Below are 25,290 nucleotides of genomic sequence, written 5' to 3'. Positions count from 1 at the left end.
CTCCTGAATTACCGTGCATTTACGCGCCAGCAGTGTGTAACAGTATTCAAAATCCTAAACAAGTGGCCCGGCTTTCAAAAGTGCTGAACAGTCAGAAGCTCCTATTGAGCGCAGCGGCAGCTGAGGGGTGACTCAACATTTCTGAAGATCATTCCGCTTAAATAAGGATTTATTTGCTTGATCTTAGTCTTCTGAAAGTCAGCAAGCAAAATTCTCATTCATAGTTTTAGGGGTGTAGAAGATAGAGCTGCGTGTCTAATTTTAAGCATCTCTTTATTTAAAGCTCTTTTGGCTAATAGCTTTATCTAGTCACTTATTTATGATTACTTATGCATATCTATCTGCGATGCTGTTTTACATTTAAGGAAAATGATGTTCTATTCTGTTTTAGCTGGCAAGCTTTGACGGATTTATGCGAGTGCGGGTTGCCATGGAGAATGACTGGCAGGTTAAGCTTGACTTTTAAAAGAGGCTTATTGAGTTGAAGCGCAAAAAACCCTAGCATTGAAGGAGAAACTTTAATAGCTAGGTAAAATGATCTTACTTGAACTTTTAGGTAATTGTTTTCCTTTGGGAGAAATTAGGTCCAGAAGCATCCTTACAAAAGAAGAAAACTGTTGAAAATGGAGGGGGAGGGGGAGGATTTGTGATGTGGTTTTTCTTCCAAGTATACCAAAACATGCTGTATTCAAGTTGAAACTGGAGAAAATATTAAATAGGGAAGACTTTTGTTTCCTTTTATAATTGTGCTGGGTTTGTGTTACAATATTCCTTTTACAAGAAGGGAAGCCATGCATTCACACTGTAGTTTGTGTGATGCGTTAACTTTCTAAATGAACATCCCACTCTTACTTTTGTGCAATGCATTTATTTCCAATAAATAGCTGCTGCTACTGTACCTCTAATAACATGGAAAATTCTAGTGCAGTAACAGGTCTTGGATTAGATGTGTTCCTCAGATAATGTGAACAAACTTTTTTCCTTCACTATTGAAATCAAATATATTTTATTTACATTGCTGAGAACAACATATTAGTTTCAGAAGGGCTTCTATTTTAAGCTTACTCAGAAAATGTCAGTGTAGTAAAATCACTTGTGTGTATTTGCTGCCAGTATCTTAAGAAAGTCAGACCGCAGAGTTGGTAGAATGGTGTTAGTGGATGACTACCTGAAGCCAGAGGTGCTTGAAGAACCAGAGCAGCTTTTTGACAACCTTAAACCCCTTTTCTGTGAGTGCACAAAACCTGCTGTCCTATGTTTCTGGAAAAAGCAAGATAAAGCATAGTAATTAGCTCATTCTGAATTAAGAAAATCAGGCCAGCTCTTCTTCTAATTTGTGAATTAAAGGAAACTTTGAAAGGATGAGGTCTGCTGGCTTTGAGACTTCATGACCAGAAACCACTGCAGGTTCTTAACAAATGGAGTTTAAAGGCCAAATGTGTTAGGACGGACTTATTCCTTATCTTATATTTAGTGTAATTAAGGCAGTTCTGTTTGAGACAGTTTAGAAGTGCTTCTTTAGTGACTTCCGTTGATTTGTCTTGATCCAGAAGAAGCTGGATCCAAACAAGTAAAGACAAGTGTGCCAGTTGGGATTTTCATATATAAAGATACACACAGTGCTAATTTACATAGATGCATATTAAGCTTAATGGCCAGGTACAATTTTTGCCTTTCTGATTAGCAGAGAGAAAGAGAGTTAGTCTGAGGTCAGAACATAGCTGAACTATTTGAACAGGATTATTAAATCAAGGTGACAGATGATTCTGGTGTGCATTCATGCTTCTTCACTATTCAAATTTTGTTTAAATCAATGCCCCTTGATTCCCAGTCAGTATTTCCACTTGGTTTCATCCTACCAGTATAAAACATAGGAAATCATTGTCACTGTTCTCCTTTTCCTGATTCAGAGCCTGTTCATCTGATAATCCCTGCCTTTCTATATGTACATACTATGTGTACATGTATATAAACTATAATCTTTATTTAAATAATATTGTTACTAGGGGAAAAAAAAATCTTATATCTAAAACTGTGCAAGCAGTGTCTTAAGCATGTTTTAGCTATCATGGGACAAGCAATGCAGTTTTTTCATGTGCTTTTAATATCCTGCACTTAGCTTGAAAATAAAAGAAGCAAAAAGCCACAGACTTCCTTAGAAACATGATCTGCAATTTGTTAAAAACAATTCTAATGTAGATATTTTTTCCTCCTAGGTTTTACCAAGAGACAGTACATCTAACACTTAACTTGGATCATCTCTTGTTCATCAGCTTGAAAATCATAACAGCCCCCAAAACTGACATTTGATCTGAAAGAAAAAGCTGTGACAAATGGACAATATGTCTATTACTAACACGCCAACAAGTAATGATGCTTGTCTGAGCATTGTTCACAGCTTGATGTGCCATCGACAAGGTGGAGAGAGTGAAACTTTTGCAAAACGCGCAATTGAAAGTTTAGTTAAAAAGCTAAAGGAGAAAAAAGATGAATTGGATTCTTTGATTACAGCTATAACCACAAATGGAGCTCATCCTAGCAAGTGTGTTACAATACAGAGAACGCTGGATGGGAGGCTTCAGGTTAGTACAAGTGAAAATCAGATGTTTTCCTCCTAGTGAAGCTGGAGCAAAAGTGAGTGATGCAGGATCCTAGAGTGTTGAGGAAGAGTAGCTCTTCTCTTGCATCCCCCCTTGCCCCCATTTGTAGGCACGTTTTGTGGCTGGAGCTCTGGACTGCTGCAGTAGTTGATTATTTTTTTTCAAAAGGAGCAGAAGGCGTTGGATCAGCCGTTCTAAACGAGTGTGTGTGTGGCAGTAAACAGCAGGGTCACGTAACAAATTCGGCTGTTTATCCTGGTATTTTCACTACAAGCTTCTGTTAGCTCTGTGTTGGTCAGCAGTGTGAAGAAAGACCTATGATCCCTTGCTAAGGTACTCCAAGGAGTCTGCACTGAGGACTTATGTTAGCCTTATATCGTCAGTACTCAGTACCTGTATAGCTTGGGTTGTGATTTCCTTGTTCCAGGACAGATGTCATGTTTGCTGGCTAGCTTTCTGTCTACCCTAGAAGTATTTTTTTTTTTCCCAGTATAATGGATTGGCATTCTTCTACTCGTAAATTCCTTATAGTGTAGCTTAGTGCCTCGTTCCTCTTCTTCTGGGGCAAAGCTCCTTCATCATCCATGGTGGGGAAGGTGACCATACATACTACATTAAGCACAAATTCTGCTTCTGCCATTTTGTATCCAGTATTTTTTCTTAAGAATCACAGTGTTGACTTAACCGTAGCAAAACCCTAATAGAAATTTATTTCTTTTGAGTACAGAACTTGGGTGAACTGTACACCACCTTTTTTTTCATATTTTGATGATGGAGAGAGGTTGTGTTGTTGTTTGTCCTCTTCCAGCTTTGCTCCTCACTATGTATAGCAAAATGTCTTGCTACTTTCCCAATCAACTTTTGTGTCTAACTTTTTAGGTGGCTGGTCGCAAGGGATTCCCTCATGTGATTTACGCTCGTCTTTGGAGGTGGCCTGATCTTCATAAAAATGAACTCAAGCATGTTAAATATTGTCAGTATGCTTTTGACTTAAAATGTGACAGTGTCTGTGTAAATCCTTACCATTATGAGCGTGTAGTATCGCCTGGCATCGGTAAGTAGACTCTTGATTTAAAATGGCACAGTGGGAATAAAATGTAAAATGTTTTCCTTTTGAGTGTAGAAAATACAGGCCTAAATTAGAAACATTAACTTTTAATGATCTAATTATAAATTACTCTCATATGCTCTTGTCCATCTTCTTAATGGAATTATTCTTTTACCTTTATTCCAAATTTGAAAGAACAATTTGTGGCTTTTATTTAAGCCTTTCTGTTGGCTTTGCACACGGTTCTTACAGTTAGTGTGTGTCCCAGGAATAACTTAGCATTGAGACTTGGGTTGTGATGGAGGGGGTATAATATGTAGAGTCTGTAGTACTGATTTGTAAAGGCTTATAAACTTAATGTTCAAACATTGTTGAAGATCTCTGCGTATACAATCCTTCACATCCCCTTTTCTTTTTCTTCTTTTTAAAGATCTCTCAGGACTGACACTACAGAGTTCTGGTAAGTAGTTCTGTTTACTATTGCATTTCTATGGGCACAAACTGTGTTAAACTCTTCAGTACGTACACAGTCTGTTCCTATGTATCTCCTTGGGAGGGAGTAGAGAGAGCAGATGGAAATGCGTTTGTCTCTCTGGTTTTGGAAAACCAGCTAAGTAGCATATGAGAGGCAAGTATTGATAAATTATTTAAATTGAGGCTTCAGCGCAGCTTGTAGGTATGTTCTGGTTTTGTTGCCTGTACCTTATAAACCCCAACAAAAAAGAAAAACAAAAACCTCTCTGTTGAATGCTGCTAATTGAAAAAACAAAAACAAAACAAACCAAACACCCAAAAACATGTGCACCTGTATGATATACTAATTAAATTAATTGGGAATAATAGACGCTTGTGATTTAATAGGTAGTTTAACAAGAAAATAATAGAAATTCTGTAATTAATATGCAACTGAATGAAGCAGTCTAATATTCTTGCTCTCCCTGAAACTTGAGAGAAATTGGACATTAAATGTCCAATGAACATTATTCAGCAATCTGAGATTGTGCAGCTTTATTTCAAAACTGATTTTTTTTTACTTCCAGAAGAAATTCATAGAAAAGGAAATTCGGGTAATCCAATGTTTTTAGCACATTATTAGAAGCAGTCAAGCAAAAATGACTTAAAACCAAACAACCCAACAAACTGTTAACTTCACAAGCTTTAACTTGCGTGCTCATCTCTGCTAATTTGCATTGTTACCTGTGTCTTCTGAAAAGTGATCCTTTTGTACAGAATCAAAGCTTACTAGCCAGCCGTTAAATACATAATAAGTGTTTCCTTGTCGTGCTGCTGTTTTTGCAGCAGGAAACAGAAAATTACTGTCAGATTTTAATATATTTAAGGCTGCTTTAAAAATGAGCATGGGAGCTAATGTAGTGTAAGAGTTTTACTTGAACATGCTCAGTAGGATATATAGAAATAAATTCTTGTAGCGGCAGTGGTAGTAATTTCCTTACGCTGTGTGTGGAATATTCTGAATTAGTGGCTACATTGTTAAATATAGAGTAGTGTTATATTGTCTTTGAATGTGAACTTGATGTTTCTAGTCAGTTTGGATATGAGTTGCTTAAAATTTACTTAAGGGATGCTTGAAGTTTTTTATGTGCTGTGTTCATGAATTACATTTTTTCATAGCAGCTTTATGTATGTTCGTGCTTGTATACTAGGAATTGGTTTGTTAGCTACTGCCTTAACATATATTTAGCTGCTTGACAAAAAGCATGCTTTTCCCTTTTATTAACCATGTCCAATCACACAATGATGGACTAGAAAACAAAATGCTGTTGGAATCTACTACTGTGGGACTAAACTGCTTGTTTGATAGCAGCAAGCAAAATAAACAGTTTGCTTTTCCATCTAGTTATGCTTCAAAATTTCCTGCTGCTGACTTGAAGTGTTTATTTGTAATTTAGAGGAGTGCTTTAGCAATGTTTATATAGGTTAAATCCTCCCCCTGGTAGTTTTAATAGCATTGTTATTGCTTGAAAGTAGTAGTGCAATTTGTAGTTAAATCCTGAAAATAGATTTGCTTTGCATGTTTAACTGTTTGCTTCTTCACAGCACCATCAAGCATGTTGGTGAAAGACGAATACGTTCATGACTACGAGGGGCAGCCGTCATTGTCTTCTGCTGAAGGCCATTCAGTCCAAACCATCCAGCATCCGCCAAGTAACAGGGCATCTACAGAGCCTTATAGCACCCCAGCCATGTTAGCTCCTACTGAGGCTAGCACTACCAGCACCACTAATTTTCCCAACATTCCTGTGGCTTCAACAAGTAAGATTATTGAGATTATATGAAATACTAAACTGTGAAAATGTGAAAGCTCAAAGATAACCGCTGATTTTTGCCAAAGTAGATCTTGCACTGGAACTGTGCTGCTGCCACACTACACTGATAAAGCGTGTGGCAATATGATCTAGGCAGTCTTGTAAGTGTTAACGTAAGGTTTTAACTTGGAGCATAATTTGAGTAACTTTTCCTGGTGACCCAGACTTTTTTCAATGAGACTGATGCTACATGAGTGTTAGAAGACTCTCTTGGATATGCCAAAGGTTCCGTGATATAATGTTAAAACAATTGACCACTGACAAAACATTATGGCTATTACTGGAATAATTGCTGTAGGAATGGAAGAATTTTATTCTTTTATTACAACAGCAAGCAGGACGACAAACGGATATACTGTAAGGTGGCAGTATCGAGAGGTTTTCAGACAATTCTTTAGTGTTCTACAGCTGACAAAATTAATCTTCCAGTTTTAACTTGATTATTTTTATAATGGCCCACTGTACTACCAAAGTGACAGCCCTAATTAATATTTTAATGAGTCCGTTGGAGTGCTGCGTTGAAGTTTTTCTTTCTTTTCTGTGTGTATTTGGTACAAGTGGAAGAGTCTGGTTTACCAACATCAAACCTCACACTTCACTCCAGCAGGACAGTAAAGCCGTTATGTATGCAGTGTCCTGCAGCCTGAACGTAGGGAAACCATGAAGTTTGGAGGGGTTTCACATACTCTTTGTCACTTTAATATCAAAGATGTGTGAATATAATGGATTTCATGTTCTCAAATTCAAATTATGGTGGCATGGTGTTTTGATAATGTTCTTTAATTTTATCTGGCAACTTTTTTGCTAAAACTAACGATGGTTTTGCCAAGCTGAGATACGATGTCTGTCTTTGTCTCCAGCAGAGAGAAAAGGATAGGCAGTTTAATTGTATTGCCTTCGCACAACAGTGTATAGTCAATAACTTTTTCTCATCAGTGCTATAATTGTTGGAGCCAAGTGGACAGGAAAAAAAGCTCGGTTTTGGGTTTTAGTTCAAGTTTTCAACGTGTTAAATTCTGCTAGCCACGCCAGTTTGAGAGTGCAAGTGTACTTGTGAAACTGCTGATAGTTTAGTGTTAATGGCTGAGCTGAAGCCTTTTAAAATCAAATTCTGTTAACCTGTTCTGAAATATCTGTAGTTTTACTTTAAAGTTTAGACAATTCTTGAAATATTTATTTGTGACAAAAAAACCCCAGCAACTTTCTCAGGAAGGAGTCCAGTGATGTATGCAGCTCTATTCAAGCACTATTTTGAAAAATAAAATACTGTTCAGTGTGTTTTGGAGGAACGTAAACTTAAGCAAGTCTCCTCCTTAGGAACAGTAGTTATAACATGCTGAAAATAAGCAACTTATTGGACCTACTGCTGGCCTGTTTGGATTCATACCAAATCTACTCCAGCTATGTTATTCAATAAAACCTGTGACATCTCTTCTTCTTTCCTTTCCAACTGAAAAATGAGATGTGAACAAAACAAAGATGCGGTTGATAAACAGAGTTCTCTGCATACTTTCTACTCCTAAAATATTAAGGGTGTCAGGAGTCAAAATTTGCTGATGCAAAGCATCTTGCTTCAAGTTTCCTAAGACACTCTGGTGGGTGGAAAAAAATACTGAAACTAAACTTGTAGGAACTGTGTATTGCAGTGCCCTTAGTTGGGTGTATTTTCCTACCCAGTAGTGCTGAGCTCTTCTTAATTAAAATTTTGGAACGTTCATGAATAGGTAGTGTGTTCTTTTACCAGGTCAACCTACCAGTATATTGACAGGTAGCCATAGTGATGGACTCTTACAGATTGCTTCAGGGCCTCAGCCAGGAACTCAGCAGAATGGGTTTACAGCTCAGCCAGCTACTTACCATCACAGTGAGTATATACATATGTGCACTCTTCTTAGTTTTCTAAAACCAGTTTCCAAATGTTCAGGAGAAATAGAGGATTAGAAGTGAGATGCGGGAAAACTCCCTTAAAAACCAACCACTCCTTTCTTTTTCTAGATAGTACTACAACTTGGACTGGAAGTCGGACGGCAGCCTACACACCTACCATACCTCACCACCAGAATGGCCATCTTCAGCATCATCCACCTATGCATCCTGGACATTACTGTAAGTAGTGCAGATTTTCAGATCACTTTGTTTTCAATTTTATGGAATGGTGGGGGCTCATTTGTGGTTATTCTTTACCCTCAAATCCTTTTGGTTTGGTTTTTTTTCATTGTACAACTGCAATTACTATGTTTAGTATATTCTGACAGTTAAATAGAAGAGCTTGATAGACTTTCCTCCGTTAAAGCAGCAGAGATTAGAAATTCAGATAGCTGTTGGTGATACCATCTATATTATAGATGTCTTACTATACCTAACACAACTAGCGTTTCCTTTCTAGACCTCTGTTTTTAAAGCTTTGCAATCTTGTAGTAAATATTTCCTTTGTGGAAAAGGAAGTTGATTCAGAATGTGTTGTTTGGATATTTTTCTTTCAAAACTTGGAAGTTCCTAGCTGTTTTTATTTTCTAGAAATTTTGAAGTCATGTCTTAATGATGGAACAATCTACATTAAGCTTTAGAAGACATGTGTCCATGTACACTAGCCAGTTTAAAAGGACTTTATGAAAGCTCGTGCAGTAAAGTACTTGTTAACAAAGTGGGCTTTCCACAGCCTGATTCATGACTACATTTGGCACACAAACTTGAAAGTCTTTTTCATCTACGAAATAGGACCACAACCTCTTGTTTCAAGGTTCAGGAGACGGGAAGGAAAAAAAAAGCGATCAAACTTCTAGCATGTCTAGCACAGTATATGCATTATAAGAGTATAGTGCAAAAAACCCCCACCCAAGTTAAAGTTTTTCTAAATTTTGTGTCAGAAAATCAGAACAGTTCTTTATTTCCTAATATAGGACTTAACCAGATCACCTGTTTGCAGCAGTCGTTATTAGTGGAGGGGAGAATATACTGTGAGTTAATGTTAGAATGACTTTTCAGCTTGTCTCTGTCAAGAAAATTGTGGTTTAGATACGGTTATTAAGGTTCATTATTTTGTTCTGTTAGGATCCCAAATATAATCTTATTTGTCAGAAATACCAGGATGTCAAAACTTCAGTGGTGCTGTAGATAGTCTATAAATGTTTCTCAGTGCATGTATCTTTCCGTATTTAATATTTGTAACTGGCTGGTGAGACCACATAGAGCTTTTCTTGGCTGCTGCCATTTCTCACTTCAGAAAGTCGCATGTTTTGACACCTACCAACATTGTGCCTGTTTTGACATCTTGTTGCAAAAGCTGCTGTTAGTTACAATACTACGTTTAAGTCTTTCCTTCTTGTTCTCTGCTGCCTGTAAGAGACCTTGTTAGTTTATAAAAGTGGAGAGAATAAACTGACCGATACCAAGACTGTATTCTTTTTTTTTTTTTTCTTTAGAAAATGAGTTTCTAGGGCTTTTTTTCCTGTCTTCAGGGAGTGTTTCTTATGGTCAAGTCCACAGCATGCTGGGCAACTTGTTCTGTGATTGATGAAACTAAAGAAGTGTGGTTTCTGACAGATCTGTATCACATGCCTCTGTACAATGATTCTCTTCTTGCCTAACTTGGGGGCAGATGCAAAGCCTAAGTCCTATTTCTGTTACATCTCCATGCTACATCTGGTTTCTGCTCTCTCCTGGAGCTGGGTCTGGCTTGAGCAGCATGCAGCCTTTCCTCCTGGGATGCTAATGGAGCTCTTTGCTCTACTCAACTTCTGAATTTTTAGGAAACCTCTAAGAGTGTAATTCTTCTGTGGGCATTTTTCTCCCCTGTCAGATTTGGCCATTTGATTCAGAAATTACTGGGATTTATAACACCTGGCATCCTCACAAGCCTTTTTTCATAGGAAAACAAGTTAAGAAAGAAAAGCTTATTTTTCCTTGTGTAAAACAAATTACATGTTTTCTTTTAAAGGGCCAGTTCACAATGAACTTGCATTCCAGCCTCCTATATCAAATCATCCTGGTGAGTAAAATCTAACATATAATGATAAGTATTGTGGAAGCTAATAACTTTATGTTTTGAGTCTGTTTTTTTTTTTTTTTTAAATCAAGTACTCTGAAATTTGTGAGATACGTATTCAAAAGGGAGGAAAGAAGGAGAGGAACCATTTTGTGATAAGTCTTCTTTTGAATTCGGACCTCTGTTTGAAACAGTGACATACTCTGTGAACTGAATTTAATTTAGATGCTCAAGTCAAAAATTGCAGTCCTCAAACCCACACTGAGCTGGTTCCTACCCTGGAGGTGTCTGAACTCTGAATGTCCTCGATCCTCAACTTTGCAGGGTGCCTGAAGTTGTATTTCTTGCCTGCTTAGAAACGTCATGGAGTTTAGGTCATGCCAAAGCCCTCTTGGATCCATGATCTAGAAGTCCGTCATCACAGCCAAATACCTTGAAAGATAGGTATTGCCCTTCTTAGCGTTTTGGTGCTGAAGTTCCTCTTTGGACCTTTGCATAGAAGCTTGCTCTTTCCAAGAGTCTTAATTAATGGCAGCAGTTCATGAAACCAAAGAGGTCTTGTCTTGCGGTACGAGCTAGCCCTGCTGCAGGTGCCAGGTGGTATTCTGTTTTTAACAACAGCAAAGCTGTTGCCTGCACAGGGAGAGCTGCACTGAAAAGCCTAAAAGTTTAACTCGTTTATTCATTGGCCAGTGACTAAATCAGTACCAGAAATAAAACTGTTGATAATTGCTGGCTGAATGTAACTATAGCTAAATTGTATTTCATATTATTTAGTATGTCTTTTTCACCCTATTGATTAATCTGTTGATTTCCCTCTCTTCAGACCTCAGAGACATGAGTATTTATTTGAAGATAAAAAAGCTTAAAGGAATTCAGGCACCTTGGTTTATTCTTTTCTAATAAAAACAGAACAACACTTTAAGATAAGTAGGTGTGCTCTTGGGTGCTGCAGTTTGTAATGAACGAGTACCACTTACGGCACTGGGAGAGCTCTCTTTCCTGTTGGCTTATCAGGCTGCTGTGTTTAGGTCCCATCACGTTAGCTCTTCTGCTTCCCCCGTTTTGAGTACACTGTAGTGCTGATTTTCTTTGCCCTACCCAACAAGCTGCTTAAGTGCCAGCTGTGTTACCCTGTTGTGGAAATGGGCCCTTACAGTCAGCAAAGGTCCCCAAAATCCCCAGTGACTTAAGCTTATGGCAACTTTAGGTTTGAATGTGTCTGAAGAGAGAAAAACTAACACTGAAAGCACGCACAACAAACTGTGCAGAAGGCTTGACCAGCCATTTGCTCCCAGGTAGCACACAAGCAGCGGATACACATATACAAAATGACTGTGTGCTTTGTCAGGTTTCCTCACTTACTTGAATGTTTTTGTTTCAGTAGCATCCTCTAGGGAATCATATTTTTTTTTCCTCACATGGTAGATTCTTCCATGTACCATCATTCCTTTGTAGCCAGTTTTTCTTTTTAAAATAGCATGAGTTAAAAGGCACCTCTTTGCTATTAAAAGATGCCATTTTGTTCTGCTCTCTTGTTTAATACTTCCTTGTTTTATCCCATACCTGACTTTCTTGCGTGCAGCCAAGATCAGTATGTGATCTTTGATGTTTTTCCCCCATTGCCCTGCTTTACAAATCCAGTTTGCTTTGCAGGGAGGATAGAGAAAACTGACTTCACCTAGGAGGTAGTTACTCTTATATCTGAAGTCAGATCTGTTTGAGAGTTAGTTTCTGTCAGCCTAGCCATGAATAGTCATATATGTATTATTTCTTTATGCTAAAGGAGGACAAAAATCAAGCTATAGTCATAAGGTGCAGGAATGCAGATGGTTTACAAAATGTAACTGGAATTATAAACTGTACAAAGACTTGTAAGATCTTAATGACAAAAAACCTAGCATTGATGTGTGCTCAAATAAAAACGACAAGGACGACGACATGTTCATTGTAGTATGTAGTATTTTTCTGTGCTAGCAGACATGTCTTTGTCTATCGGAACTTGCTTATGTGAATGTGCGCTCTTACTCTGAATGACAAATGCAGTTGCAGAAGGCTTAACTGGTTGTCTGGAATGGGCTTATAGGGTTTCTTGTGCCTTTCAGTCAGTTAATTTGTGTATATTCTTTAGCTCCAGAATATTGGTGTTCAATCGCATATTTTGAAATGGACGTGCAAGTTGGGGAAACATTTAAGGTCCCTTCAAGCTGTCCAATTGTCACTGTTGATGGATATGTGGATCCTTCTGGAGGAGACCGTTTTTGCCTGGGCCAGCTTTCCAACGTGCATAGAACAGAAGCCATTGAGAGAGCAAGGTATTCTGCAGATCCCAAAAGCTCCAGCTGTCTGTGGTATATGATAATATTTTGTTGTGCCTGCAGTGTGTGCCTCCCTCTTGAAATTACAAGTATGGTATGTTTCTTTTAACTGCATTAACTATAGTAGAGTATATCTCTCTAGGCCACTACTATAATACATTCAAAATGTGAACTGTGTGACAAAGACCTTCAGTGCTTTGCAATAGCACGCTGCTTTTCATCGCTTTCAAAGGCTGTGCCTTCAAGGATAAAATTAGCAACTCGTGCCATTATGTATGCAAGCTGAATATTAGCTCTCCACACCACAGAGTGGTGTGAGAATAACTGCAATATATAGATTTGTCAAAGGAGCAAAGGAAGGTTGATAGAGAGCTAGTTGGCTTTTCATTCATTCTCACCATGCATAGAGAATGATGTGATGTGGAAGCATAGAGAACCGAAGCAATCTTGCAGTTTTTTTTCTTCTTTGAAACGAAAAGGAATAAAATGATTCCATGTCTTCAGAAATGTTGCATTATGACAGTCAAACTGTTACAGATTGCTGTAATGTGATCCAAATGAACATACAGTTCTGCATTAAAATGTGGCTTTGTATATGTACTTGAGTGACTTTCTATACTAGAATACTTGTGGGATTTTACACTTCTGAACGGAACTGAATGCGTTCGGTATCCCAGCTCTGTATTGTCAGTGAGCGTGTTAGTTGCTACTCGAATATCACAATTTCTATGTTCTGTGTTTCCCATAGATCTTTGCATGGTATTACAGATGTTTTTTTACTTTACAGATTTTGTGTAACTGTATACTAACTTACACCTAAGATAATAACTACAATTTCAAGTCCTTGTATGAGTGGAGTGTAAATTAAGGTATCACAAATGACTGAGAGCTGGAGAATTGTTTATGGTTTTAGTAGAGGTCTGATTTGTAGTATGTATACACAGGTGCATTGGAACTGTTTTTCTTTTTAAGGTTGCACATAGGTAAAGGGGTGCAGTTGGAGTGCAAAGGAGAAGGTGACGTGTGGGTTAGATGCCTCAGTGACCACGCGGTCTTCGTTCAGAGTTACTACCTGGATAGAGAAGCAGGGCGTGCACCAGGGGATGCTGTTCACAAGATTTACCCAAGTGCATATATAAAGGTTGGTTTGCTGTTCCTGGGTGAAAATTGTGGGGGAAATAGCATACATTTGGTTCTTGCAAATGTTAGGGAAGCTATGAGACACTGAAATAAATGTAACTTTGCTTCTGATTATCCTTTAAAAAAAACTCCTAAAACATTTGACAAGTCACTTAAGATGACTTTCCTAAATGACTGAACTAAAAGTATCATCTAGATACTGCGAAAGTGAGTTTGTATTTTGTCACAAACAATCTTGAGAGCAGTTTTTTGTATTTTTAGCCTTACAGTAGTTTTAAATTAACTGCCACTAAAATTTTTAGCATAGGTTATCTGTTTCTTTACTCTCTTTCTCTCTCCAAAACAAGAAAAGTTGGGAAAGTATGTATAAATGCAGTAGAAGTGTAAAGTGTGTGTTAAAATGCTATGAACATGAAGTGATCCAGAGGTCACAGAAAGTTGCATGGAAAGAAGTTATTTTCAGGAGATTCTTACTTGAACATGCCTCTGCCAGACTTGAAACTTTATTTAGGACAAGTCACACTTGTAAAAAAAAAAAATCATTCTTGAATTAGAGATAAACTGCTTGAAGTTTGCAATGATGTGGTTTGTTTGGGTTTTTTTGGTTTTGGTTTGTTTTTTTAATCCTCAGTTTTGCAGGCAGGTTGTGTAATGAAGGTGAACGAAACCCCACCGGCCTCTGCATACGAACTTTCTAGCATGAGAACAGAGTTCCTGTGTGTATTAGGGCCAAGCCTGGTCACAAAGATGTAAAATGCCACCAACCTGAAACCTAGCTGCTGAAACTTCAGGCCTATCAACTATTGGTATTTCTTTTAAATAGACTAACACATTTCAGTAAAGCAGTGAAGAAGAATAAAGTCTGACAAAGTTAAGCAGGACTTGTTGGCTTCCATTTTTATTTATATGCCTATTTTGTGGAAATCCTGGGATTTAACTAAAAAGTCGGGATTTTATCAGCCTGTAGCATCCTTCAGACTTTGATCTTGCAGTCGGTTCTGCACAGGGTACTGCTTTAGTCTGCTCAGCTCAGCCAGGTTCTGGTATTGCCAGTGGTGGTAATGTCATATGAGAAGAGTCTCTAAGAATCGGCTTTAATGGATTATTTCTGTTGGAAATTAAACTAGTTGGGGAAGGTTTGCTTTTACCCAAGTGTATGGTGAGACTGTAGAAGTTGCTTTGGGGGAGCAGAGAGGTCCAGATTATTAGGGATGGGAGTTGAGGAATTCTTTCCTTCATTGATTTCAGTAAGTCTACATAGTTTGATTTTTTTTTTTTAAAGGTGTTTGATTTGCGCCAATGTCATCGTCAGATGCAACAGCAGGCTGCCACTGCCCAAGCTGCTGCTGCTGCTCAAGCTGCAGCAGTAGCTGGAAACATCCCTGGACCAGGATCAGTAGGTGGAATAGCCCCAGCCATTAGTAAGTACATTAACTGCTTGGTCTCCTTTTTTCCTTACCTGAAAACAGATAACACGCTCTCCCTCATAACAGCACTCCCCCACCCTTCCACCCACTGCCCCTGCAACAGTACAAATGAACTCGGAATGAGGTAGCAGGATTGGGGCGAGGTGGAGCTGAGGTGGCATCGTGGTAAGTCCGTATTCATTCACTTTGTACCTGCTCCACACGCCGATTTTCACTCTGTAGTCTTCAGGGGGATGTTGGATATGCAGTACAACAGAAAACATTTATATACAAGGTCAAATAGCATAACCCTGTTACTTTAAACAGAAATACTTTTGGCTGCTTAGACCCAAGCTTGAAAAACGATCTTTGAAATTGAAGCTCATAAAAACGTTACTCAAAACAAGGGAAATACTGACCGACAAAGTCCTTGACTAGGCTTAGGGAAACTTAATATTAAGATTCTTGAGAAGAGGAAGAAAAGAGTGTGAGGGTGGTGTTCTCCTTTCTTTTTCTTTTTTTTTTTTTAAAGTTATTCTGAGCTAGAGTTTTCTTAGTTGCTAAATTCTAGATCCTTGAAATTATACCTAAGTACTTTTAAAAGTGTAAGTACTTGCATGTCTCGGACTGCTTTATGTGCCATAGTGTTTTCTGGATTCCTTGTATTGCCACATGGTTCTTTCCAGCTATCCTGTAAATTGCTGAAGGCGTTTTGGGGCATGTATTTAACTTTTGTCTTAGCCATGCTTGTGATTTGAAGTTTGTCAGCTGTATTCATCTTTTTATTTTATTAGATGTAAGTCGTGTAATTTGTTAACCCAGATTCCTGCAGGTGATCAGTCTTGAGTTCTTCGGCTGAAAATGCAGCATTTGGCAAACCTCAAGAATAAGTATTTTTTTAACCATATTTCCTAAATAAGGTTTACATGCGTTGTATCACATAAGACATTAGGTTTCATCGTGTCTGCTTTCTTATAAGGAGTTTTATATTTCAACACCCTTTCAGGATTGCAGAATGATGGGGAAAAAAAATTTAATTGGAAGAAATGCAAAATAACTGCTGCGTTCATTATAGCAGAGATCTAGAAATATGGATTGGCCTTGGCTGTGGTGAGAGGGAATTGTGCATGACGAAAGAGCCAAGCAAACTGGAATGGCTAAAGAAACAGATGATAAAAGAGCATGTCTGTGAACACTTACTTGAAACCTCTCCCGTTTAGGTTTGTCAGCTGCTGCTGGAATTGGCGTAGATGACCTTCGCCGCTTATGCATACTCAGGATGAGTTTTGTAAAAGGTTGGGGACCTGATTACCCAAGACAGAGCATCAAAGAGACACCGTGCTGGATTGAAATTCACTTACACCGTGCCCTCCAGCTTCTAGATGAAGTACTTCATACCATGCCTATTGCAGACCCACAACCTTTAGACTGAGATCCCTCTGCTGCACTGCTGTGGGCCATTATATTGTGAGGATGGTGGATTGTAAAATACAATTCTGTTTATAACCTGAAGATATATTTTACTTTTGTTCTGCTTAATCTTCTAAAACCAGGTTTTAAAAATGTGTTTGCCGCCTTGCTCTTAGCAGAAAGAAACTGAACATGCAGAATTTGGATTTCAGTTATTTTCAGAACTTAATTGTCATAATACATGGCTCAGGGCTTAAAGTGGAAGGTAAACGCCTTATAGAGACTTTACAGTATTGGGTTTGTTCCCTTTGAAACTTTCCTTCTCTATTATGGCATCTTGGTGATAAGCCTCACAGGAGCCTTTTGTAAGCAGAATATATATTATATATATATTTATATCTGAAAATTCCTTCTAATAGTTACAAACATTTACCTTATAGCAACTTTAAAAATCCAACTGATTTGTGATGTTCTTTTTAGGGAACAATAGTTAACAGAAGACTTCTTTATTTTGTTGACTTACCTTGTTATGATTTTTCCAGATTAAAACATAGAAGCTGCCAAAAAGTGAGGGATGAGACATACATTGTTGGCATTGATTAAAAATAGCGAGGAAAAGAAATGTGGCTTTTCCTTCACTAGTTTTTAAAAAAGATATCTTAGATTTTTATTTATATAGACACGTGAGTTTTAAAACACTAAAGGAAATGAATACTTTCAGTGCTGGCACTCAATTTAAATATAACATGAAATACCCAGTCTGCAAAGTTGCCACTGAAATTGCATAATGAGTACCTAATGGCAGGAACATATTTTCATAACTACTACTGACTTCTATGATTTTATTCAAGTAAAACTTGGCAGGTATTTTAAAAAGTTGCATGACTCTTTTTACTTGCGTATACCATTAAATCATGTATAATATTACATCAATATTTAGGATCCAGTTTTTGTATCTGTTCACCATTTCCACTCAGGGCAAGATGGCAAACTTGTTTTTATACCTCTTGGTTATTTTAAGCCCTATGCCATCAATGACCGTATCAATTGGCAATGACTTTGTATAGAGAATTTATAGTAGAAAAAATGCAAATGTATTGACTGTATGACAGATACAATATGTATGCTTTCTCTCTAGTTAATAGTATAAATAAAATTATGAAAACCCTGATTTTTATAAATTTAGTTTGCTTCTATTATGTAATTCTGCACCTTGAAACCATTGATCTTGAGCGATGGATTATTTTCCTTTGCAAGACCAGCAGCAGCAGCAGCCAATAGTGGTAGGAATTTTTGTTGGTTTCAACTTGCCAAGAAGCAAGTCCAATTTTTTTTACTTTCCCTGCTTCTCAATAAAAGCATGTCCTGAGGATATCTCTTTTTGGCTATTTGATGGGGTATGAAGAGGGAGCAGGAATTCCTTATTTTTTCAGCATGTGCGTAGGGAGTTGGAGCTTAGTTAAACAGGCTTAGAAGTACGCAGACTCCAACTTAAGTCGTTCAAGCGCTGCCGGTTCGGTCTGCCTGCCGTGCTGTGCTGAGCCGACCTGGCAGCACGGTTGTAGTGGTTAACATAAGTAGAAGTCTTGGAAGAGATTATTCAGAAGCTTTTTGCCAAGTTTCTTGCATAGTTTCAGGAATCTGCAGAGGGCTCTGACACACAGTGTTTAGGTGTTGCTTCCCCCATGCACTGAAATTCTTGATGAAAGAAGTCAGCAGTCATTGTTTCTGTCCTAGGCGTGGAAGCGCAGAAGACAGATGACTTCAGAGCGATGGCCAGAAATGGATGAGTGTTCTCCGTATTTTCATTAACAGCGTTGCCTTCTTCAGACTAACTTCTAATGAGATCACTTTTTTCCCTCTTATGTGGCAACTTCTTAATGTTTGGAAAAACAGTGTTTGCTTTTCTCAAGGCCTTTAGTTTAAAACCTTTTTCACTTTCCTTTCTCTCCTAATGATCTAGTTTGAAGAAGCTTGCTTTTTGGACAGATTCTTGAGGAACGCTTTCAGCAGAGGATTCTGACTACATCCTCAGAGAAGCTTATTAACCAGCAGCTCGGTTACACTTCGTCCACAACAGAAAACTTGATTTGGGGGCAGAAATGAAAAGCCTGACTACACGTTCTTCTTGCCAACCTCCCTTTTGAGTTGTCTGCCCTGCTCTGACTGCTGGGTTTGAGGTGTCTCGGCTTTTGGGAAGCGTCTAGCCTTCTGACTGATTAATTGCTTGTAACAGACTGTTCATTTGATTAGGAATCCACGAGCTTACTCCCAGTTTACCTTTGTGGTTTTGCAAGGTGCTTGTCTTGGAGGATGACTGATCTGTATATGGCTACTTCACAGAAAACCCTCTGTACCAGTTCCTTACGTTTTGATTGTGCCAAACTTTGATAAAATAATGAAAGATTGCTTCTGCCTGTTGTTCTTGCCTGTATTACAGTCTGAAAGAATTCGGCTGTTAAGACTAGGGTTTTTTGCAGATGTTTTGTAAGTCTCCTTAAGTCTCTACCGACAGGGAATGGTACCTACAGTGTAGCGTTTAGATGGCCAAAACCCTTCAGAATAGAGCAACAAAACGATGTCAGGCGAGTTTATCAGAACCAAGAAATCACAAGCTCCACATCAGGAGAAATCTGAACATTGTGTGAGGCAGTGAAAGTACTGAAATGGCATTCATCTTAAGTTACCGGTAAGATGCAATTGTAGCTGTTAAAGGGCAAAATGAGGGAATCTCACTCTTAGTTTTTAATATGCCTTTAACTTAATTTTTGTACTTCTCTCTCTTATGACAAGGCATAAAAGGCAGCGCATAATGGATTGGAAACCCTTCAGCAGCGGCACATTGAATCTTTGACAGTCTTGCATTTATGTCTTTTTCTGAGATTCAAAAAAGAGCTACAGCTACTCGACAGCCGTGACGATCCCCATATGCACCGTAGGCAGGGATGTCAAGAACGCCAGAATCGTGTCTCCTCTTCGGCTCTGAGTGTCTCAAAGTCAGTGAATTCAACAAGTATTTTTTCAGCTAGCAATCTCTCGCTTGCGATCCTGTTCCCCTGTCTGCTCTTCTTAGTTCTTTTGCTGAAGTAATTACCCCTGTGTTTCTCACCCTCAGTTATGCACTCCTCAACGAAAGCATTGTGCTGGAGTACTTTGTAATTTCACTTCATGTACTGGAGAGCTGGGATTAGCACCGGAAGGTTTAGGTGGCTTTAGCCGTGTTGTTGTGAGTTTCGAAAGCGAGGGCATTTAAAGTTAACGCGGTAGGGATGGAGGAGAGGAAACCGTTTTGCTGGAATGGTTTAAAAATACTTAATTCTGACAGGAATCTCTTGGAAGGAGCCATAACCACTAAGCGGTGCTGGTTAGAAACGGTTGTTCCTTCCATCGCTTTTCTGGGCTTAATAAGAATAACGTGCTTAGGGACCTGGACCCCCTGGCTGCGATATAAATTATTAACGGCTTTAGCATTCCGAAAAGCTCGAAGTACTCTGGCTGCTTTATAGAGAGGGACCTAAAGTACAAAGGAGACAACCGTCTCCCCCAGTCACGAAACACGTCTGTAGCAGCGGTAGTCATCGAACCCGTGTCCGACTCCTGTGCCTTACCTTTAAGACCATCTTAATTTCTTGTGACACTTCTAAAGACGACAGTGTCCTCTCTGCGTAGCTCAGGAACGACTGCCTCAATTCTTTTACTAGGAACCATGAAAAAAATTCCTATGCCAGTGTATATAGGGGGGGCTTCTGCCTCTAAACCCTTCAAACGTTGTTTACGTCTTGATGGTGGTCTTTGAGACATCTTTAATCTCTTCTTTGAAGAGTAAGCGCTTTAGAAAGGACTGTCTCCTTGATTTGCATTTTTACTCTGCTACGCAGAGTGACTGGGATCGCTGGTCACTACTTTAATGCAACCAGTTCAAGACAGCCAGATGGGTCTTCCTCTAAGTGGGATTCAGACTTCATTTAAGAAATCCTCTTTCTTCTCCCCTTCACCTCTCAGGCCCCGTGCTACTTAACATCTGCTCTATAAAATTATAAGATGCTTAGTTGTCAGGTATTGTTAAGGATGCAGTTTTTGAGAGGTTACTTTCTTTTTGTTTGTTTGTTTGTTTGTTTTTGTTTTTTTTTTTTTAAAGTTAAGACTTAAACTTTACAAGTGATGGTCTTGCCTGGTCCTGCTGACAACAAGAGTGTTTCCGTGACTGGTAACAGGTTTTTTGAAGACCATGGCACTGTTCTTGGGACTGAGATTTGCAACTTGCCTGTCGTAGGGCATGTGCGTTATTCATGAGCACTAAGCTGGTTGCTTCTACCCGAGGCGGGTAGTCGGCACTTTGGTCCTGGACAGGGAAACGAAACCCATGGAAAGCACTTCTCCCCCAGTCATGTAGGAGCTGGATGCTGAATCGTTGTGTCATCCACCTCCAAAACACTCTTCTTGATTGTGTGTTGCTGAAGATGATCTGGGAGGTGCGACCAGGCCGAGTCAAAGCTGCTGCATATGATGCTGCTGCGGTCCCCAAGAACTGACTTGACTTTTCAGCGCTGTGAAAGTTTTCTCTTGGTGAGACCTGGTGGAAAGCAGAACTTCTGTCGACAAAATCTCCAGAGGTTTTTGGCGCTGCTGGCTGCTGTTGTGCCTTGAGTGATACATTGCTCCTAAATTTACAGGACTTAATTCTTTTGAGCTCACCAAAATCACCTAGCGCTTTCTTGCTCCAGTACCTTTTTCTGTGTCTTTTTGGTGAAGTTTGGTAGCACTACTAAGTTGTGATTCAGCTGGATTGAGAGCTGCAAAGTACCCGTAACCCAAAACTCACCGTGAGAGGGTTTTTTGAGCATGAAAGCCTAGTTAAGCGTTTCTTCTTTTAGCCATTGCCTTTTGATAAGCGGTCAACAGAATTCCCAGTAGTTCCTTTGTAGCTTACTGTATGTTTTTCATTAGACCTAGTTTGTGGATAATATACTGTAGTTAACTTTCCTGAAATTCTGTAACAGAGTATGTTTTTGATTAAAAAAGGTAAAGATTCAAGTCTTTGGCTTCTTTATTTCATTCAGTGGAGAGCTTTTACCCTGTTTCTGGCTGGCTGTCAGAACTGCTAGCTGCAGTCTTGAACTGTGTCGTGGCTAGGACAGCTCTCCGGGGCAGGACTGCGGTTTCAGAGGGTCCTCTTCTCGGAGTCTCACGTGTCAGATATTTCAGTGCAGCCAGCACTGAACCCAAACCCAAGTGCGGTGTCCAGCGTGGTAGGCTCTCTGTGCCCCTGAAGTCACATGGGTACCAGTCTGTCTTAAGCTGGAGTGGCACAGCACTTTTGTGGGTGTTCATGGTATAACGTTTTCCATATTAATGGAAAATATTTCTTGAAAACTTCCAGCCAAGCCTTGTGAGGGAGAATATGAAGTGGTTTCAGAGCAAGAAGCAGGTCTCTGCAGCCGCACGTGCTGGTGAGTGCCATCCTGCGCTAAAAGGTGCACGGGAGCTCTACTCCATCCACTCCCGCAGTCGCCAGGCTGCAAAACTCTTCCCGATAAATGAATAAAATACCAACCACCCCAAGTCATAGGATCCAGGAATAAAGCAGGAGAGAGGTGATGCATTTGTAATGCTCTGGGTCTCTGCTGATCTCAGTAAGCCACCGCATCTCATGCTTAGAGAAAGGCGGGGGGGGGAGCAAAACCTTGGGAACCCCAATGATTTATGAGCATGAGGCAGGGAGAAAAGTCCTTCTTAATGGCAGGTCTGGTGGCCTGTTTAACTCGGCAGGAACGGGTACGTCGGAGCGGCTTCAGTGCACACCCGCTCGGTCAGCACCGGGGGCTTCACAGGTAGCTGTGGAGGGCACCGACGCACAAGTCACCGCGTGTCCCGAGGTGTGAGAGGGATTACCGTAATGCAAATGGTGATGCTTCCCCCCGAAACGTCTTCCTGGACGTACGGAAACATCAGAAACTCAAGTTCTCCCTACAGATTAATTTCCTGTCGCCAAGACTCTCCGGTTCAGTTGCCCAGTCCCTCCGTAAGCTCATCAATCGCCGCCTTAAACCAGTGTGAGCTCCTTTACCTCTCCAGAAAGCTTTCCAGACGCTCTCTCCCGGCGCTGTTAGCAACCCTTTTGGAGCCGCTGGCTGGTCGTGGCCAACGTAAAACCATTGGATCTCACGCTGGGGTTCTGTATAACACCGAGCAACTATGTGCCGGCACGTTTAACTCCCCTGGCACGACCACGCGGCTGCAGGCTCGGGATAAATCCATGTCACAAAGCTGAACCAGGACCAAAAAGCCTTAGGCTGAGCACCGGCTCCTCCTGACCCGTCATCTTGCAGGGTGAAGTGTGGGCTTCCCATTCTTGGCAAAAAGATCACGACTCTGGATTGTATTTGTTCATCTTTCCTTGGCCTGCACATACAAAGAGGGTAGAAACACGTATTTTTTCCCCCCCCGCTGATGGCATGCATGGTTTTCTGCATGCCAAAACTGCTTGGTTTTCCCAGCTGAGCCCTGGCCCCGTTGCCAGCTGCTGGTACAGTGTGTGCCCACGGCAAAAAAAATCCCTCTTCCAGCCTCGTCCGTAGCCTTGCTGCTGGTCAACACGGTTCCCAGGCCCCGCTAATGCCCTGCCGGTCCCGCTCCCCAGCTGCAGCCCGGAGCCACGCAAAGCTGGGGGGGTTTGTACTGTCAGATGTCACCGGTGCTTGAACTGTGACCCTTCCTAAGTGGGCTCGTATGCTTAACGATGTTCGTGCTCGGCTACGGGAGCAGATGGCCGGGGTGGCCGCGAGGCCCCTGTGCCGTCCCGGGTGTTCAACAGCTCTTGAGCGGCAGCTCGGGGCCACGAGCGCGCCCGGCTTTGTGCTTACCCAGCTGCCGGAGGTGGGAACCCCAACCTGCCCCAGGTTTGGGCAGGATGGTGCCCGCCTGGCACGGCGAGCTGCGGCAGTTCGAAATCCTGCAAAAACTGACGACTTTGGGGGATTTTGGTGGTTTTTTTTTCTCAACCTGCAGCTGCACCGTGCCAGAACCGGAGCTGCGGGCGTGCTGCTCCATAGCTGCTCCTGCAGAAAGACGTGCGGAGATGGTGGCACACGTGCGTGCCCTCGGAAGCCTTTAAGGGACATGGGGCTGGTGGGTCCCCGTGGCTGCTGGGGCTCCCCTGGCATGGGAGGGCTGGGGACAGGAGCCACTGAAGCCATCCTGAGTGGATGTTCCGGTGGCCACGGCACCGTCCCACCTCACATTTGTGCCTCATGTCTGGGTCAAGAGGGGTCTCTGCGCGGCCCGAGGGGCTGGGGACATCCCCGTGCCAGACCCCTGCCCACCCGCCGGTGCCGTTTGCATTCCCGTGGGAGCACCGGGGGTGACCCAAGGGGCACAAGGCCGCCATCCCGGGGAGCCTGGCCGGGTGCTGCTGCGGGGCCATGGCCATGCCCTGGGGGGGTCTGGGGCTGCTGTGCGGTGCCGGACGCCTCGGGGCCTCTGGGGTGGGTGCCACTAGATGTCCTTAGTGCTCCATCGGCCACCACGGGAAACATCTGCGGTGTGCGGGGAAAGGGGCCCAAGCCCACCCGGGGCCACAGCAGCCCCTCAGGCCCGGCCAAGGGGGCTCGCAGGGGTTGGCGGCGAGGGGACCCGTGGCTTTGGGAGCGAGGGCATCCCACAGCTGCTGAGGGCCACGTCCCCTTTTGGTCATGTTCTCCAGGGCCACAGGATCTTAGCAGGGGATGGGGACACCCCAGGGTCAGCGCCTGACAATTTGGGGTGGTTTTGTGGATTTGAGGAGTCAGGGTGGCGCTCGCAGTAAACGCAGACAAAGCGGCATTAAGCAGCACGGCCACGCTCAGGGCAGGCAAGCTGCACCGCAGGCCCAAGTGTGACGGGTTTGGGTGCTGGGGCCGGCACTGCAGCGCTCTGGGTGAGGCTCCCCCCCCCCAGGTGCAGGGACATGACCAAGGACACCCAGCATGGCGGTGGCAGAGGTGGGAACGGCGGCTGTGGGTGGGGACACCTGGGCAGCTGGTGGTAGCGGCAGGCGGAGGGGAACAGGCCACTGAAACACCACACTCAGATTAGCACAGGTTGCAGACCCCGAGGAGGGAGTGGGCATGGAGCATCCCAGGTCACAAGCCATAGGACGAGAGGAAATGGCCTCCAGTTGCACCAGGGGAGGTTTAGACTGGATATTAGGAAATTTGACTTCACGGAAAGGGTTGTCCAGCACTGGAAGAGGCTGCCCAGGGCAGTGGTGGAGTCCCCATCCCTGGAGGTATTTAAAAGCCGTTTGGCTGAGGTGCTCAGGGCCATGGTGTACTGGTGGGCTTGGCAGTGCTGGGTTAACGGTTGGACTCGATGATTTTAAGGGTATTTTCCAACCTAAATGATTCTATGATCCTCCCTGGGTGCTCCTGGGCAGCTGCCACGATCAACTTGATACATATGTATATTTTTTTTCCCTTGAATTATGGACACATGGTTGGTTGATGACTCAATTTCACTCTTTCCCTGACTTCAGGCAGCCTGGCCTGCCCGGCTGCGCTGAACCACGGCCTCAGCCTCCACCTGCACATCGCTCCTCCTCAAAGCATTGCGTTCAGAGAACAAAGCTTAGACTTTCCTTTTGCAGCTTGGCATTCCTCCTCCCCACCCCATCCCTACACTCCCATGCTGTATTTCATGCCATGAAGCAGTTGTCTGCCAGCCTCAGTGTGTGGGATTTCCTACAGCCCCTTGGCACAGCTCATTTGCCCAAAAAACATTTGTTTTCTTCGCAACAACCTGCACCCCTGGCTCCTTCAGCTCCTTTTGCATTTATTTATTTTAAACTTTACCCAAGCAGCTCCTGGAAATGCAGGGCAACTTTGGAAAAAAATTGGGCCAAGGATATTTTGTGGGGAAAAAAAAAAAAAACAAAAAACAAACCCACCAAAAAAACCCAACAACAACTCATTTTTTTGTTTAGACCATTATGCTTCTTGCAGGAGTGGAGCTCTGCGGCACTGGTATGGGATCCCACCAGCCTGAGCCCTGCATGTCGTACCAGAGCCGGGCTCAGCCGG

At 41.7% G+C, this 25,290-nt stretch overlaps 1 protein-coding gene across 8 annotated transcripts; it reads left to right on the top strand.

Moving 5' to 3' along the window:
• The first annotated feature begins 505 nt into the window (after positions 1 to 505).
• Positions 506 to 21,268, top strand: SMAD4 (SMAD family member 4). 8 transcript variants are annotated; one of them, XM_072858649.1, is made up of 12 exons: positions 506 to 529; positions 2,217 to 2,582; positions 3,480 to 3,654; positions 4,079 to 4,108; positions 5,707 to 5,922; positions 7,720 to 7,839; positions 7,971 to 8,081; positions 9,913 to 9,963; positions 12,092 to 12,275; positions 13,251 to 13,419; positions 14,701 to 14,839; positions 16,045 to 21,268. In XM_072858649.1, exons 2-12 carry the CDS (start codon positions 2,334 to 2,336, stop codon positions 16,254 to 16,256), a joined length of 1,656 nt encoding a protein of 551 aa, XP_072714750.1. In that variant the 5' UTR covers positions 506 to 529; positions 2,217 to 2,333; the 3' UTR covers positions 16,257 to 21,268. The 8 variants fall into 8 exon arrangements, 6 of the variants coding, with proteins under 6 accessions (XP_072714750.1, XP_072714754.1, XP_072714753.1 ...); XM_072858650.1 differs by lacking the exon at positions 506 to 529 and having other exon boundaries at positions 2,155 to 2,582; positions 16,045 to 16,291; positions 18,198 to 21,268; XR_012041993.1 differs by lacking the exon at positions 506 to 529 and having other exon boundaries at positions 2,157 to 2,582; positions 16,045 to 18,923; positions 19,028 to 21,268.
• The last annotated feature ends 4,022 nt before the right edge of the window (positions 21,269 to 25,290 follow it).

The sequence above is a fragment of the Ciconia boyciana genome, chromosome 4 (genome assembly GCF_034638445.1).
Source record: "Ciconia boyciana chromosome 4, ASM3463844v1, whole genome shotgun sequence".
Taxonomy (NCBI): domain Eukaryota; kingdom Metazoa; phylum Chordata; class Aves; order Ciconiiformes; family Ciconiidae; genus Ciconia; species Ciconia boyciana.
Note: the sequence above shows the minus strand (reverse complement) of the source record. Positions and strands in the feature narration are given on the sequence as shown.